The sequence below is a fragment of the Canis lupus genome, chromosome 36 (genome assembly GCF_003254725.2).
Source record: "Canis lupus dingo isolate Sandy chromosome 36, ASM325472v2, whole genome shotgun sequence".
NCBI classification, from domain to species: domain Eukaryota; kingdom Metazoa; phylum Chordata; class Mammalia; order Carnivora; family Canidae; genus Canis; species Canis lupus.
Genome location: NC_064278.1, coordinates 6,039,181 through 6,056,707, shown reverse-complemented (window position 1 = coordinate 6,056,707; position 17,527 = coordinate 6,039,181). Strand labels below are relative to the sequence as shown.

Genomic DNA, 17,527 nt, shown 5'->3' with positions numbered 1-17,527 from the left:
CAGTTTGTTCCCTTTTGCTTTAAATAATAGTTCACTGTATGTATTTACCATATTTCATTTATTCATTCTTTCATTGATGGACATTTGGATTGTTTTCCATTTTTTGGCTATCATGAAGAATGCTGCTATGGTTACCTGCCTATAAATCTTTGCACGTGTGTATGTTTTTATTTCTCTTGGATAGATACCTAGAATTGGAATTGCTGAATTGTATAATAAGTGTCATTTTAATTTTTAAGAGAACTAGCAAAATATTATCCAAAGTAGATGTGCCATTTTACATTTCCATCAGCAATGTGCAAGGGTTCCAATCATTCTAAATCCTTGATTACACTTAGTATTGTCAGTCTTTCTAATTTTAGCCATTCTAATAGCCATGTGTCTTATTATACTTTTAATTTGCATTTCCCTAATAACAAATGCTGTTGAACATCTTTTCATGTGTTTTTCTCCCATTCTCATTTCCTATTTTGTGAAGTATCTTTTCAAATTTTTTTGCCCATTCTTAAAAATTCAGTTTTCTTCTTAATAGTGTATTATGTGAGTTCCTTTTACATCCTGGAAAGAAGTTAATTGTCAAATATGTGCTTTATAAATATTTCTTCCCAGGTTGTGGGTTACATTCTTATTTTTCTAGTAATGCCTTTGGTCAAGCAAAAGTTCCTAATTTTGTTGGAGTCTGATTTGCCAATTTTTAATTTTATCATTAGTGTATTTTTTGTCCTAAAAAATCTTTGCCTACCAAATATTCCAAACACTCTTCTTATTTTCTCCTAGAAACTTTATGGTTCAAGCTCTTGCCTTTGGGTCTATGATCTAATTAGTTTTTATATTTGGAATGAAGAAAAGGCTTATTTTCATCTTTTGTTTCCATGCAAATATCCATTTGCTCCAGTACTATTTGTTAAGCAAGATTTTCTTTTCCCCATTGAATTATCTTTACACTTTTGTTAATAAGCAATTGAGTGCATATGTATGAGTGTAATTCAGGACACTTCATCCTGTTCCACTGATCCATTGAATATTCCCACGTAACCACCAATGCCTTACTGTCTTTATTACTGCAATTTTATGAAAAGTCTTGAAATCAGAAGTGTAAATCCTCCAACTTTCTTCCTCTTTTGTTTTGCTAGTTTAGATCCTTCACGTTTCCACAGAAATTTTAGAATCAGATTGTTAATTTCTTCAAAAAATATGCTGAGATTTTGATTAGAATTGCATTGAAATCATAGATCAATTTAGAGAGAATTAAAAATACTGAATGTTCCAGTCATTGCATATGACATGTATTTCCATTCATTCTTTTCTTCTTTCTCTCAGCAATGGTTTGTCATTTTCAGGGTAAATATCCTACACATCCTTTGTTTAATTTATTCCTACACTTTTTTAAAAAATGCCATTGTTAATGGTGTTTTCTGCTTGTTTGTTGATAACATATAGAAATGCAATTGATTTTGCATACTCGCATTGTATTCTGCAAACTTGATAAATTTTCTCATTAGTTCTTCTTTGATTTTTTTATAAATTCCTTAGAATTATCTGTGTACTTGATCATGTCATTTGTGAATAACAACTTCTTCCTCTTCCAATATTTATACCTCTTCATTCTTTTTCTTGCTTTATTGCACTGGTTAGGATCATTTTAAATAGAGGTAGACAGGGCAGCCCGGGTGGCTGAGTGGTTTAGCGCTGCCTTGGGCCCAGGGTGTGATCCTGGATACCTGGGATCGAGTCCCACGTTGGGCTCCATGCATGGAGCCTGCTCCTCCCTCTGTCTGTGTCTCTGCTTCTCTGTGTGTGTGTGTCTCTCATAATAATAAATAAAATCTTAAAAAAAAAAAGTATTTAAATAGAGGTGGACAGATGTCATTTGTGTTGCTTGTAATTTTAGGAGGAAATCTTCAACATTTCACCATTGATTATGCTGTTAGCTAGTGGTTTTTGGATTACTTTTATCAGATCAAGGACATTCCCTTCTATTCCTTGTTTGGTAAAATTTCTTTAAATCTTAAATGGTTGTTGAACTTTATTTCCTCCATTTAAGGAGTTTTGCCAGAAATTTTCCCCACCTACTTATATCTCATTGGCAGGACTTTGTTACATGGTCACTGCTAGCTGCAAAGAGAAGCATTTGCTACCCCAAATAAAGTCAGAATTCTGTTAGTAGGGAAGAAGAAAAGAATGGATACTAAGTGGCATCTAGCAGTTCCAACAACACTGAACAGATTTCTAGAGAACGGATTTATGTTGTATAATAAATAGTAAGGTATGATTAGTTATCAATTGTTTAATTCGCTTTTTTTTTTTAAGATTTTATTTATTTATTAGACAGAGAGAGAGAGAGAGAGAGGCAGAGACACAGGCAGAGGGAGAAGCAGGCTCCATGCTGGGAGCCGGACGTGGGACTCGATTCTAGGTCTCCAGGATCACACCCTGGGCTGAAGGTGGCGCTAAACTGCTGAGCCACTAGGGCTGCCCTGTTTGATTCGCTTGTAAAGGGAAATAAACTTGGTTCTAACAGCCTCCTAACTGTTTAATATAAAAGCATTTCTAATGCTTTGGCCTTTCTTTTTTTTTAATAGAGAATGTTGTACCTGTATAAAATCTATGCTATTTAGATCTTTGGTATGCTAGGTGTCTTTCTCCTGGAATTTTAAGCTTTGGTAGAGAGTCCAGTAATGTAGTTTCATTTAGGATTTCAAAGTGCTACCTCTGCCTCAGGGAGCTTGTTTAAAATCATTCTTTCTGTCACAGGTCAGATAAGATGTAGTAATATGAAGTACAATAATGACAATGGGAAACAATGAGTAAGGAATGTTACCAGAGAAAACAAAATTAACAGATGGCTCAGCTAAGCAGGCAGCTGATTATCTAACAGTAAGACCCTGTCTTTAATCAGGTTGGCTTTTCATAGCTCTGACTGCATTTCATTCATTCATTCATTCATTCAACAAAAATTTGCTGTGCTCCAACTATGTACCAAGCATTGTGCTAGGAGTGGGGATATCTGGAAGAAAAAGATTTGCACCCAGCCCTCAAAAAGCTGAAAGTCTTTGGAGAGCAGGAATGCAGTATAGTACAGTGATTTAAGAGCATGGGCTTTGCAGTCAGCCGTGGATTTAGTTCTGATTCATCTACTCACATAACATCACCTTAAGTGAACTATATCACTCTCAAAGCTTTAGTTTGGAATAACCATACCAATCACACAAAGTGGTTGTAAGGATTGGGTGAGGTAATGAAGCATTTGGTAGTAGGCTTGACCATGAAGTACTCCATAAATGGTAGCTACTACCAACACCAACAGAGTGAAGTTGGGGAGACCAGAGCACTGCACAAGGTGTGGTGAATGGGGCCCCAAGAGGATAACATATTTGATCCTGGAAGGTCAATATTTTTCCATTTTCTAAAAGTGTTTCTTTTATTCTTATTGGCAAAATGCATCATTAGTTAAAATGATAAATAATGAATTCTTTCCTGCAACATTCTATTTTTCCCTTGCCCATCACATCCTTACCTTAATTCTCCCACTTTCCCTGTCCAGATGCCACCTCCCAGACATATACACACCAAGAATGCAAATACCAAACATAAAAGTCAATCCTTTGATCAATCCAAACCTTATAATTATGGAATAAAATGTACTTTAGTAGGAAGGCAATGAGAGGTAAAAGGAAAGAGTGTGGAGGTTTTTAGACCTGGGTTTAAATCATAACCTTGGACATACTCTCTTTGAGTTTGGTCTCTTCATCTATAAATGGTGATAATAATATTCACGTCCTAGGATAATTGTGAGAACTGAACAAGCTCAGAATATAACAAACATGTATTAATTTTCTTCTTCTCATCAACTCTTGGTATCACTAGTTATTTTAAGCTAGAGCCCTCACACTTTTAGATCTCAGGACTTTCTTATATTTTAAAAATTAAGACCCCAAAGAGCTTTAGTTTATGTGGGTTATATCTATCAATATTCAGCATATTAGAAAGTAAAACTGAAAATTTTAAAATAATAATTCATTTATTTAGTAATGATAAGAAACACACTGCACATTACTATAAAAGCACATCTTTGTTAAAAATAATTATATTTGTTACAACAAAACAAAAATTAGCGAGAAGAGTGGCACTGTTTTACATTTTTACAAATCTCTTAAAATTTCTGGTTTAATAGAAGATGACTGCATTCTCATAACTTCTGCATTTAATCTGTTGCAATATTTGGTTTTGGTTGAACTCAATGAAGAAAGTCAAACCTCACACAGATATATAGTTGGAAAAGAGAGAAACATTTGATATCTTTTTGCAATGTCTGTGGACATTTTTCCTTGATACCACATTCAAACTAGACAAGAGGTAAAAGTTTGTTTCAACTGGAATATGAACAATATCAATGGACTTTTCATAAAGCCATTTGTCTGTTTTGCACCTTTTTTTTTAAAGATTTTATTTATGTTTATCGAGAGAGAGCGTGCACGTGTGCACATGAGTGGGGTTAAGGGACAGAAGGAGAGGGAGAAGCAGAGAATCCCAAGCAGAATCTGTGCTGAGCACAGAGCCTGACCCATGAGATCAGGACGTGAGCGAAAACCAAGAGTTGGAAGCCTAACTGACTGAGTCACCCAGGTGCCCCTATCTTGCACTTTGAATGGCTCTTTCACGTATGTATGTGATTTTGTAATATAGTACTTTGGCAATTTGGAAAATATTGTTTCAGTGAATTGTGTAGATCTTCCACGTTCATGACACAGTATCAAAAGAGTCACACTTGTTAATCCACCATAAATCTTATCATATAAATCTTGAAGTACTGAAAAGCTATTAATCTCATGGGTAGCAGATTAAAGTTTTCCAAAATTTTAATTTTCTAGTTACCTCAAATTTTATCATTGGCAACAAATACTGACAGTTGTTTTCCTTGAACTTATAGGCTTTTCTCATATTTAAGAACATGTCTACTAAATATACAACTTGGAATAATAGTTTGGTTGTCAAACATTCTTTTTGGCAAAAATGTTCTATAAAAAAGGGCCAGTTTAGATCAAACAATTGCAAAACTTTTTTTCCACTATAAATATTATACTTTGGTGTGCTACAGAAATGCTGATGAATACTTCCCATGTAGTTACAGAGAAATCTTTTTAAAATTATTTATTTATTATATAAGCTCCATGCCCAAGGTGGGGCTCAAATTTACAACTCTGAGATCAAGAGTCACATGCTCTACCAACTGAGCCAGCTGGGTGCCCCAGAAATATTAAAAAAAAAACAACAACATATATTCAAGGGTGTAAACTTAATAAAATTAATAACTCCTACTGCTTTGTCAAGGATAATCAAGTGAAACTAGCAATTTTATTATGATGATAAATATTTGTCAGGAAAAAATCAAAAGGACTACTCACTAGTTTCAAGCCACTGCTTTGACTCATGCGAAGGGGCCAGCAGTTTTACTCACCATTGCTTTTGCAGCATCAGTGCAAATGTCAACACAATGAAAAAGACAAATAAAATCTTTTATTATTATTAGGAAATAGTTTGACCTAAAGACCTCTCTGAAAATGTCTCAGGAACCTTTGTGGGTCTGTGCACCCACTTAATCTTTAATGCTTTTTGGAGTAGCTTTCCTTCTTTATCTTCCTTGGATGTAGAGTCACTAAAAAATTTTATTTCACCATGTAAGAATGCTTAAGTGGCTTACATTTTTTAAAGAAGTTTTTCTTAGGCTATTATCTAAGACAAAGTAACAAAAATATATTTTCTCCATTTTCATATTTGTAAGTAGGTTATAATGTACATTTAAAAATATTTAATAGAAAAAAGGTCAAATTTTCTTCCTCCATTAAACATTGTGTGAGATTTCTTTTTTAACATCATTCCATTTTATGTTTTGTTTTGTGTTTTGTTTGCTTTTTAATATGACACCAACAGTAAGGGATTCATTGTAGTTTTGCAAAAGAGAAAGCAAAACCATGAAATGCTTAGATTCCTTACATGTACACACACATAAATATATTTGAATGTACAGAATAGTTTCTTATTGCAAAGGTAATAACCATCCCATGTGAGAATGCAGACAAAGAAAGGAAAATGGAAATTATTTCTAATCCCATTCAAAAAGATGATGTTAGCCATTTGGTATGTATCATTGTAATCTTAGTTTATGTATATTTATTTCGGATTCTAACAAAAATATAAATGATATTTTTGTATATTGTGTTTCATAATTATTCTACATTTTAAATACAAATCTATTGTTATCTAGGGACTCAAAATCAAATTATTTGGTGATAAGTACCTACTTCCTTCAATTGCTATGCTAAGAAAGTAACAGCCAAATATGAGCCTCTGTTAGAGGAAAGATTCTGACCAAAACAGGGGAGTCTCCACTCAAAATTTGCTGGCATGACCCAAGTCTGGCATTCTGCTTTGCTTTAGCTACATGAGTCTCTCCGCACGAGTCTGTTTACTGAATTAAACTAACATTTCATTCCACTTTCCAAAAGCACAGAGTCCGGTAGGATCTACCTAGCAATTCTAACCAACAAAGTATAAATTTCTTACAAAAAGGTACGAATGTCAGTTCTTTGGTTTCAGAAGGTGCTCAAATGCCATTTTGGTACAGTGTAAACAAGCAGCCAAAATAAAAGATTAAACTAACAATTTCTGAGAATAGCTGGATTATATGGACAATGGTATACCTCACATAGTTACATACTTTTTATTTCATGTAACCTTCAAAAGAACTTTGTGAAGTAGGTATTTTCAGTCTCATTTTACAGAAGAGAATACTGAGGCCCAGCAGTGATAAGTAACTTGTGCAAGAATAGATAATTGTTCAGTCTTTTTATTCTAAATCAAATGCAATTTCTTCCAGCACACAACTACTTCAAATGCTATCAAAGCAATTAGAACAACTGCTAAATCATTGCCATTTAATAGGTAACAATTTGAAAAGAAAATTAAACCTCTTCCTTATATAATTCTTTAAAATACATCTCATTTTTGAAGGTTGAAGAACACTTAACTATATAAATAGTTTTAAGGTTTATATTAAAAAACAGCATAAACAAAATTAAAAGACAAACCATAAAGACAAAAGGTCAATATTTTTAAAAGGATTTTATTTATTTGAATGAGAGAGAATGAGCTTGAGCACAATGAGCTTGAGCTCTCTTGCTGAGCAGAGAGCCCTACTTGGGACTCCATCCCAAGACCCAGAGGTCATGACCTGAGATGAAGGCAGACACTTAACTGAGCCACCCAGGTACCCCAAAAGGTTAATATTTTTAAGAGAATAGTTTCTTAAAATTAAGTTAGGAAATAAAAAATATCCCAATAAGGGACTCCTGGGTGGCTCAGCAGTTGAGTGTCTGCCATCGGTTTATGATCCCGGGGTTTTGGGATTGAGTCCCACATTAGGCTCCCCCCATGGAGCCTGCTTCTCCCTCGGCCTGTGTCTCTGCCTCTCTCTCTGCGCCTCTCATGAATAAACAAATTAATAATCTTAAAAAAAAAATCCCAATAAGAAAATAAGCAGATGTAAGCTGGCAATTGGCAAAAGAAGAAGTACAAACTGTCAATAAATATGAACAAGTATGCAGTCTTAGTAGCAATTAAATGGAAATTAAAAATTAAGATGCCATTTTAAACTAATCAACCAGTATATTTTTGTTTTTTAATTTATTTTATTTTTTAAGATTTTATTTATTTATTAGTGAGAGAAAAAATATAAGGAAAAAAACATAAATTTTATTATGAGATGTATCACAGTTTGATAATCTATTATTAAAAATTTATTTCATAAATCTTTCCATAATTAAATAATTATATTTTTATATTAACTCAAATTTTCTTCAGTGAACATGTCTTATTACTTTAATCAGGACAAAATACATATGATTCTAGAGATGTCATTGGCCAAATCCAATCTGTCCTCAAATCTGTGCTTGACTCTGTAAAAGTGATTTATATAAAAAGTGACAATAATGTTTAGTAAGCACTAAAAAGCTCATTGTGCTGTGTGCTTTGCATATTTTACCTCCTTTAGGCCTTCCAACAATCCTACTAAGTAGATACTATCTATGGTCAGCACTTCAGAGCTTTAGTGAAAGCTAATGCAAGATATTAAAAATAAGAGAATAAGATTGCCTTCTGAGGATTAAAGTTAAAAATAATGAGTCAGAAAGGAAATACAAAAAGTTCCCTAGAAGTTACAGGCTGGCTCCTGGGCCTACCAGACCAGGTGTCTTGACAGAGCTGAAAGAATGAACAGGCCTGTAGATTTACTCATGGTAGGTTAGGGGAATTCCAAGAAAGAGCAATCCCAGAGGCGAGTATGGGCCATATCCATCCAGGAGCCTTAGCCCAGGCCTTTCCAGAGTTTCCAGTCCTGTTGGCTACGAGGGCTTCCCAAACTTTTGTTAGCTGAGAAAGCCAACCACAGGTGAGGGAAAAGCCAGATATGACCAAGAGCATCCATTCTGGAGATGGCTATCTTAGGACATCTCAGACTGCTGGGGTCTTCCAACTCCCCTTGTTCTGAAGCCTGAGGACACTTTGGATTACAATTTACTTTCCATGAAAGTCTACTTACAGGAATAAAATAGCTACCTTTGCCAACACCAGCATTTTGGTCTCAGCAGAGCTCCATTTCTCAGTGTGAATGAACCATAGTCATTCTGATTTGTATAGCTGATTGTCATCATAATGGGAATCTTACTCTATAAAATCTCCTCAAACACTGACTGAGCCAATGCTAAACTATTGCTCTTAGGGGAAACAGGATTAGGCTCATGTGAGCCTCTGGCCATTTTTCCCCCCAATTGATCAATACCTAACTTTATTTCCTGTGTTTTTCTGTTTAAAGACAACTTAATATATACTGTTGATTCGTTAGCATTGCACTCACAGTCAACAACACTATATAGGTCATGCCAGAACAGAGCTTATCTAGCACACATATTTTCCCTGGGAGGCCCATCACAGCCTTCTTGCACTTTGGAAAGACAACACTTCAGCACCACACTTGAAGGCCATTCTAAACAGCAAAATCACCAACAAAAAGCACAAAAAAATGAAAAAGAGTCATGCCAAATAGACCAGGAGAAGGACACTTGTTTATCACGTGAGAGCTACAGCAAGAACACAGAGCCTTGTTTCACTTAAGCTGGGCACATGCGAATCAGGTGACTCAAATTTTTTGCCATTCTGTGTGTGTACATGAGGGACTCAGAAAGTACTTAAAAAGTATTGAATTGGAGGTTAAATTAAATTTTAGTGAGTAGGTAAATTCACATATATGGAATCTGTGAATATAGGAGATTGGCTTTACACCTCAGGCAGATGAACTAGGTGAACAGGTGCCTTTCTCTGAAAGATGCTCCAGCTCTTCAGGTGCTGGCAACACGGTCTCTTGAACCTGGAAAGCCACTCTAGCTCTCCCCAGGTGGCATAGCACAACCTCGCTGGGGGCTCCTCTTCTTGTCTGTATACTTCCATACACGTGTTTCTCAAACATTAGAATGCATCAGGAAGATTTGAATGTATCACGGAGCCCACTCTCACATTTCTCTCAGTAAGTCTGGAATAATGCCCCAGATTTTGCATTTATAACAAGTTCCCTGTGATCTCATGCTGCTGGTCCAAGGACTATATTTGAGACATCTGCTCTATCTTGTTATCTCTCTCTTACAAATGAGCACCCAAAGCTCAGAAGGGTCGAGTAAGTTGTCCAAAGTCTCATCTACAACTACTAACTGGCTTCCAGAATAAGACGTGGCTGAATTAATGATCAGCCCTTTCTGTTCAACTGCAGTATCTTTGGGGCAGATTTTATCCTAACGTGGCATTTATCCCATTATATCAACTGTTTTAATGGTAGTTTTATCCCTAGCTAGGTCCACAAGAGTCTGTTCAGTCATAGAGTCATAGTAGAGTTGAGTTCCAGAACCAAGAGCCCTGCTCTGATTTTCAGCCCTTGGCAGGCAGGACTGGGACTATAGGAAAGAGCAGAGAAGAAAGAAGACAGCTATCTCTCTCAATCTTGCTACAAGGTGACTCATACTTGATAACAGCTTAAGCTATCAGAATACAAAGGAATTGTTGTCATCACGGAAACTTAATGGTAGATTTTGGTTGAGAAGCACTAGAAGGTAGTGATTACACACACACACACACACACACACACACACACATAGAGGAGTGGGGAGTCTGACCTGATTATCTGTTATCTGAGCTTAAGCCAGAGTAAAACACACGGTAAGCTCTAAGTGGTAGCTAATACGGTCAATTTGGAAGGGGTGGGTGGGAGATGCTGAAACAAGCTTAACAGGGAAACTCATAACCAAGTTCCAGAGTCAGGCACTTGAGGCAAATCCATCTTCATTTAAGATGAAGTTGCTAGGCTACGAGGTCCATTACTTGTGTGTTGTATCATATTTCATTAAGAACATTTTCACATCTTATTTTTGCAGTAGTATTCCATACTTCTGCTTACCTACATTTGGATTCAAACACATTTTGCCATTGACGAATGATGCTGAAAGATTCAATGAAATTGTGAAGAATCAGAAAATCTCTGCTAATATTGACACACCAGAAGGAGGATTTGATGCAATTATGCAAGCTGCTGTGTGTAAGGTATGCTGAGGGCTAACACAAATTGCATCTCTTATTAGCAAATCTACTTTGAAAAGCTTAGTTTATTTAATCTTTCCTTTAATTGGCATATTTCTGCATTTCTTAAAAAACAGAATTTCCAAAACTTTGTAATTCAGTCATGTTGAAATGGACACTTTTTTATGCCTGATATTCAAATAATCTAATAAGGGTGGGGGGTTGGGGTGACTGGGTGATGGGCACTGAGGGGGGCACTTGGCAGGATGAGCACTGGGTGTTATTGCTATTTGTTGGCAAATTGAACTCCAATAAAATTAAAAAAAAACAAATAATCTAATAAAATTATACTAGTGTTGGGAAAAATTGGTTAAAATGATAGTCTTGTATGATTAATTTTCAAAGATTAAGATTAGATTAGTTTGTGGGGGGTTTTAAAAGATTTTATTTATTTATTCATGAGAGACACACAGAGAGAGGCAGAGACACAGCTAGAGGGAGAAGCAGGCTCCCTCTGGGGAGCCTGATGTGGGACTCAATCCCAGGACCCCAGAATCATGACCTGAGCCAAAGGCAGGCGTTCAACCACTGAGGCACCCAGATGCCCCTTGATTAAATTAGTTTTGAGTTAACCATGTTCAAAGTAAAAAAAATCACAGGCAGAAATTAATGAAAAAAGTAAAAATGCCCTGAATCAGTATAAACTCTACATAGGATGAGATATCTATTGTTTTGAACCAACAAAATAACTATCAGAAGCTTCATTGTCCCTACAACAATGTGGGAACACCATTCCTCCTTGACAATCAGACAGGTACTGAAGGGAATGATTCCCCTGTCTTCAGATGACAGCTCTTCCTAGAAAATACCAGGAAATAGAGAGGGCTGAAAGTCCTGAAAGTTGGGGAAGGGGCAAGGGATTAGGGAAGGAAGGAAAAGAATAAGATGGGATAAGATGGGATAGTGCTGCCAGGATGAGCTTTGGTCCTACCAGTTCCTGGACTAATATCAATTAAAGGAGAGAGCTCTGCAAAGAAACAAACAGACCATCTTAAATAGCCATATGCTGGGGGTCATTCTTTGATAAGAAATTCTTATCTTTGTATTACATTTATAATTTTGGGGTGCTATCAGTAGAAAGAGAAAAATGTGCCTAAATGTTGGGTGACATTTTAATAAAACAGGCATACTTTTAAGTTCCTTGTGTCTTGCATTCTTACTAGTTTTGCTTCAGCTTGGATTTGGGATCGTCTAAGACCTCCCTTATTCCCTCCTCTCATTTTTCTGGTAAATTGAAAGCTGAACAGTAAAAATAATTAACTATGTACGAGTCAAGATCAACTGAATAGTGATTATAGTGGAACTATTTTTTCTGAAGCATAAGTCATCTGAAAGTGTTATCCAAGAAGAAACAAATACCATGGAATTTCACATTTTTTAATAAATTAATAATTATCAACTTGCAATAGATGAAAAAGGCCAAAATAGATAGATCAGCAATATAGTTTATATAATCTGAATATATCCAATCGTAATTGATCCACTCTCAATAAATGCCTGCCTCTATCCCATAAAGACCCAAATGTGTCTTTCTCACTGTAGGAAAAAATTGGCTGGCGGAATGACTCCCTCCATCTCCTGGTCTTTGTGAGCGATGCCGATTCTCATTTTGGAATGGACAGCAAACTGGCAGGCATCGTCATTCCTAACGATGGGCTCTGTCACTTGGACAACAAGAATGAATACTCCATGTCAACTGTCTTGGTGTGTAACCTGCACTCTACACTGTTTTCAGGGCTGCAAGTAGGCAAATGAAGCAATAATCACTGCAACTCTAGCAAAATAGGGCACGTTTTGATGAAAACTGTGCATTTTCTGCTTTGAGATTAACAAATTGCCCTTAGAGCTTCCCACAGGAGCACAGGTGGGCGGTGGGGATTAATGTGAGAAGTTTGGGGCTACTACAGCTTGAATGATCTCAGAACCTCCCTGATTTTTCAAAGAGCCCAAGGTCAGTAAAAAGCAGTACAGTCAGCTCATTCTATTCTCAAAATAGCTGCAGAAAGAGGAACGGAGGCCCAAACAACCATCACCTAGGTGTTTCTGTGAATGATGGGTCCCGGAGTTAGGCCTCCTAAATAATGTCATGCTTTTATGCATCATGGTGCTCCATAGGGAACAATTGTCAAGTACTGCCTGGCTGATACTTATTCACATTTGGCTTATTTTTGTCATTGAAAACATTTTAAAAACACTGCCAACATTCAAAGGGGGAAAAAAAAGCTCTTGAATTATATAAAATGATGTAAAATTTTTAGAGGTCTTCGATATACATAATCATATTTGATGCTCACCAGAACACTATGTATCTCTTTTCCTTGTATGGACCTGCTCGCGCATGCGTTGTTCTCTCTGTCTGGGATGCCCTTGCCTCCTAGGCTGCTGAGAGACTCTTAATTATTCATTAAAGCCCAACTCAATCATGACTGCTCCCAAAGAGCCCTCTTTGCCCTTTGCTAGGCCTCAAAGTGATCATCCCTCCCCTCGCTCTAGTACATAGATGTCTTCTCATCCATCACTATGTGGAAATGTATTTACTCATGTTTGTCTGTCTTTCTCTAATATGCATTCCTCAGTACCAGAACTGGTGTATTATTTCTATTTCCTTCCAGCACAGTGCCTGGAAGACAGTGGGTGTTGACTATGTGTGAAATAAAATTGAATTTTGAAGCAACAACCTAGGAAGGTCATACTATCTCCATTTAACAGTTGGGAAAATATGGCATGGAGAATTTAAGTGACTTCTTAAAATGACAGTGCTATAGAAATGAGAGAGAGAGAGAGAGAGAGAAGAGAACCCAGAATATTAATATCAGATTGGAAAAACTATTCTCTAAAAAAATAATTCAGTGAGATTATATATATATATATATATATATATATATATATACACACACACACACACACACACACATATTTAATACACTGATGGTAATTAGTTTAAAAAAATGGTTCATAAATCACCTGGTACCATTCCTTGACTTAAATTTCTAAACTTCAAGATGAGTGTTTTCCCCTAACTTTTGACTGAGAGTAGTCCTCAAACTTTATCACATAAGTTGCCTTTCCATATTACAATATCCATGAGAGTAGCCACATTTTGTCTTTTAACCTTGAGTAGCAAGAAATTGTGAAATGCAAACTCTTTCTTATTACTTTTTCTTGCCACTATTCAAATGTCCCATTAATAGACATCTTGGACAAAGTAGGATCGTAGAAGCAAACACTACTTGTTGCTTCGTAGGACCTTCTTATCAAACGTTCAATTCATTTTTGCTTAGTAAGTTGCTATAAATGCATGAAAGGCTATTTCCATGTCTGTCTACAGCATAGTTCCCTGAGTCCTTTGAACAATTCCTATGTGCTCAACACTGGGCTTGGCTCCTAGGGACACAAAATAATAGGACATGGTCCCTGACCTTGTGTGTGAATTAAGCCACTGACCTAGATCAAATAGAAAACCACATTTACCCACCTATGAAGGACTTCGTAGTGTGATCCTTGCTACACACCCACAGCAGTGGAAAGTGCAAGAGCACGGAGATAGGAGGGACCAGAATTGGGGGGATTCAGGCTGAAAAGTGAAGGATTCTTGGTGTTTGGGCAGTTGAAAAAGCAGAGACCACTGAAAATGTCACACTCTGGAAGATTTATATTATCTGGATTCTTCTACTAATAAAAATCCAAATTGGATGGCAAGCACATATTACACAGCCAAATATGCAGTTGGATCATTTACCTGAATATTTTAGGCAAAACTGTCCTTTTCCCTCAAATTGAATCTTGGGCCTAAAGAAGACATTAGGCAGAAATACTCCCGGAGTGCTGAGAATATGTGAACACACTAGTGTACAGGAAGGCTTACTTATCAGCATTCCTCCACTTTAGCTGACTTCATGATCAACATATTCTTAGTTTAATTGCTTGCAAGCTACTCTTTCATTTGAGTCTCCTCTTTGTACATTACCCACATTTGGAGTCATACAATAGCCAAAGGCTCTGCACATTTTTTAACTTTGGCAAGTGGAGGCCATGTTCGAATTTGATCATCTGTGCCTTCTCTATTTTTTAAAGAACTCGTATTACTTGGGAATGAATGTGTCAATGAAAAAAAAAGTACGATATGTTTTCAGTTGTTCTATAAAGATACGGCAGGATCCCATAAAATTGATTACTGACATAAAAAGTCAGTAAGACCAAATCCCAAACTGGTGCAGGAATGTCTCAAATCAGATGGACACAGGCACTGTAGTGTGTCATTCCTCAGCAGGCTGTCCCCTCCTCAGCCCTCAGCCAGCCTCATCCAATTCTAATAGGAGTTTCTGAGCTACCTGAGTCATCTCAGTCACATCTGTCATCATCTAGCTGCTCCTCCTCTGACTCCAACATTCTCTACAGTTTGAGCCTGCTGGCAAGTGGCACTTCGAAGAAATGAGTCTCTACCCTTGAAAATATGACACAGTATAAGTCTTTAAGTAAATACCAAGCGTTCTCTTTAGAAGTGACAGACCATAATACACCACATTGCCAGGGACTGACTCTTAGGAATTAATTGTATTTACAAGATTTAGAAAACAATTATTAAACCAATGAAATTACTAATGCTAATCGTGTACTTGTTTACTTAGAGCCAAACTGAAATGCCAAGCTCAGTATGACATCTTTGAAAGAAATGTTCCTTTCCTTATTTTACATACTTGTGTTATAATGCTACTTAAAATCTTTATGTCAATTTTAGGAATATCCAACAATTGGACAACTCATTGATAAACTGGTGCAAAATAACGTGTTATTAATCTTTGCCGTCACCCAAGAACAAGTTCATTTATATGAGGTAAGCAAACACCATTTGGGGGATTCCTTCAGGGAGATTACTTGACCTGAAACTTTAACAGAAACTCTGAGGGTTTAACGCGTGGGATGCCATTAGAAAATCGTTAACACGTGACAAATACACTGGACATTTGGTAAAGTGGATTCAGTTACCGATGGCAATTTAAATTACAACCCCAGGGGTGTGATAGAGAGTGGTGGTTAGGCAAGGAAGAAAGAAATAAGGAATGACACGATAAGTTGTAAGAGAATACCAATGAACCTAACAAAAATCACTCTGTCTTCCATTGAACTGTTTCATCTGACGAGCAGAGGGCTAACAGGATGGGAGCAGAATTGACTTGAAACTTGCAGACATCTACAAGTCAGATGTATAGAAAAATATATAAGTAGAGATACAATTTTGACCATTGGAAAGTAGGAAGTTGAAAGAAAAAGCTTGTTAAATGGGGCCAAAATATCTTTTCTCCCTCCTAGTAGCTGGATTTGCGGTTCAAGTTTTTGAATGGAAGCACCAGATGCAGAAAGGGAACTGTTTGATTAGATGAGCTAATGTTCATCAATCACTGCATAAACTAAATGTAAAATGCATATGCAAACATAACAAACATAACAGGTTTCTGTGGTTTCATTCCAACCTCAGAAAACAATACGTCAGAAACCATGAAGAATCAAGGTAGTAGCAAACGATTTATTCCTAATGGGTGGTTTCACAGAGAAGTAAGGAATCTCCAGGCTGGCCTGAGAAAATGTAGAGAAAATAGGGGTATATTAAATTATGATACCTTCTATGCACAAGCTTCAAATGCTTCCAAGTTCAGAGTCTGATATCCCATTCCTTTGAAAGGACCTCTTAATTCTCTTGGTGACTTTACAGGGCTCAGGACACTCTGAGATTATTTCACAGAAGGCTTTGATTAAATGCCACTCACTGCTAAGGACAGTACAGCCCATGAACTTGCATCAGGTTCTGCAGAAAGGATCCAGGAGGAGATCCTATCTTGCATTTTTAATGAGAGGAGGGTATTGTACTCCAGGTGAGATTGCCTCCTGCTGAAACCGAAAAAGTCCTTTGCAATCAGGCTGCATACTCAAGGCCTTTGTTCTACTCAGAGACCATGTGGGTTCACTTGATCTGGGCATTTTTTTAAGGCTCTTTAGTATGTGATACTTGTTTCCAGTGGTTTTAAGTAGTAGAGTTGCGGTAAAGATTAAAAAAAAAAATACCGCAAATACAATAGTGAGCCTATTCTGCCTTTGATCCTTAAGGCTAGAGTGAGAGGACCCTGAGGGTCACAACACCTCCTCCACAGCCGGTTCCTGTTTAGAAGGGGGAGGAGGGTTGCACAGAAGTCTTCTTAAAAGGGGAGTCTGGGAAACAGTATTGATGATCATGAACATAGTCGTCCATAACTCACTTCCGTAATAGTCTTTAAGACTCACAACTCATTTACACGCCTCCTCAGAACTGCTATTAAAAAGACAGTAGAAGATGAAAAATAACCACGTGGCAAAACGGAATCTGTCGGATTTAAGTTAGTTACGCCAATGGGTCCCCTGTTGCAAAGGAAATGATCATTTCCAAGGAAAACACCAGATTAGAGCCTGCCTCTAACATAACAGCAGGACATTTATTTTGCCTGCCTACTAATCTCATTATGAGGCGAATTTATGTTCTGTCATGATCTGTGGTCTCTACCATCCAGGCTCCACTAAATTCAAAGGGACATTGTCAGAGAGCCACACAGCAGACCAGGGCAGCAGCCCACTCTGCGACTCTGATGCTTTCTTTCATCGTTTTATCTCTATTTTGATGGACTCATCATTCCATCTGTATGAGTGGGGGCAGGCAGCAGCCTGGTCTAAAAATAATGACGGCGACATTGCACTTCCCTGAAGGCTTCACACAGCATGAAAATGCTGATTTCTTGTTTTATTGATAAGGAAAACTGAAAATAAACCAATAATGGCTTGTATTGCCTTTCCATTTAAATCTCTTAGAAGGGGTCCTGTGTGA

At 36.9% G+C, this 17,527-nt stretch overlaps 1 protein-coding gene across 7 annotated transcripts in view; it reads left to right on the top strand.

The window, feature by feature from the left end:
• ITGB6 (integrin subunit beta 6) overlaps positions 1–17,527 on the top strand; it is a 128,898-nt gene that overhangs the window by 61,144 nt on the left and 50,227 nt on the right. For 6 of the 7 annotated variants that reach the window (XM_049106318.1, XM_049106314.1, XM_049106315.1 and 3 more), the window contains 3 exons: positions 10,476–10,641; positions 12,220–12,381; positions 15,416–15,511. In XM_049106318.1, coding sequence (XP_048962275.1) covers positions 10,476–10,641; positions 12,220–12,381; positions 15,416–15,511 — 424 coding nt within the window. The remainder of the gene's footprint in view (positions 1–10,475; positions 10,642–12,219; positions 12,382–15,415; positions 15,512–17,527) is intronic. The other variant, XM_049106313.1, reaches the window with a different exon arrangement.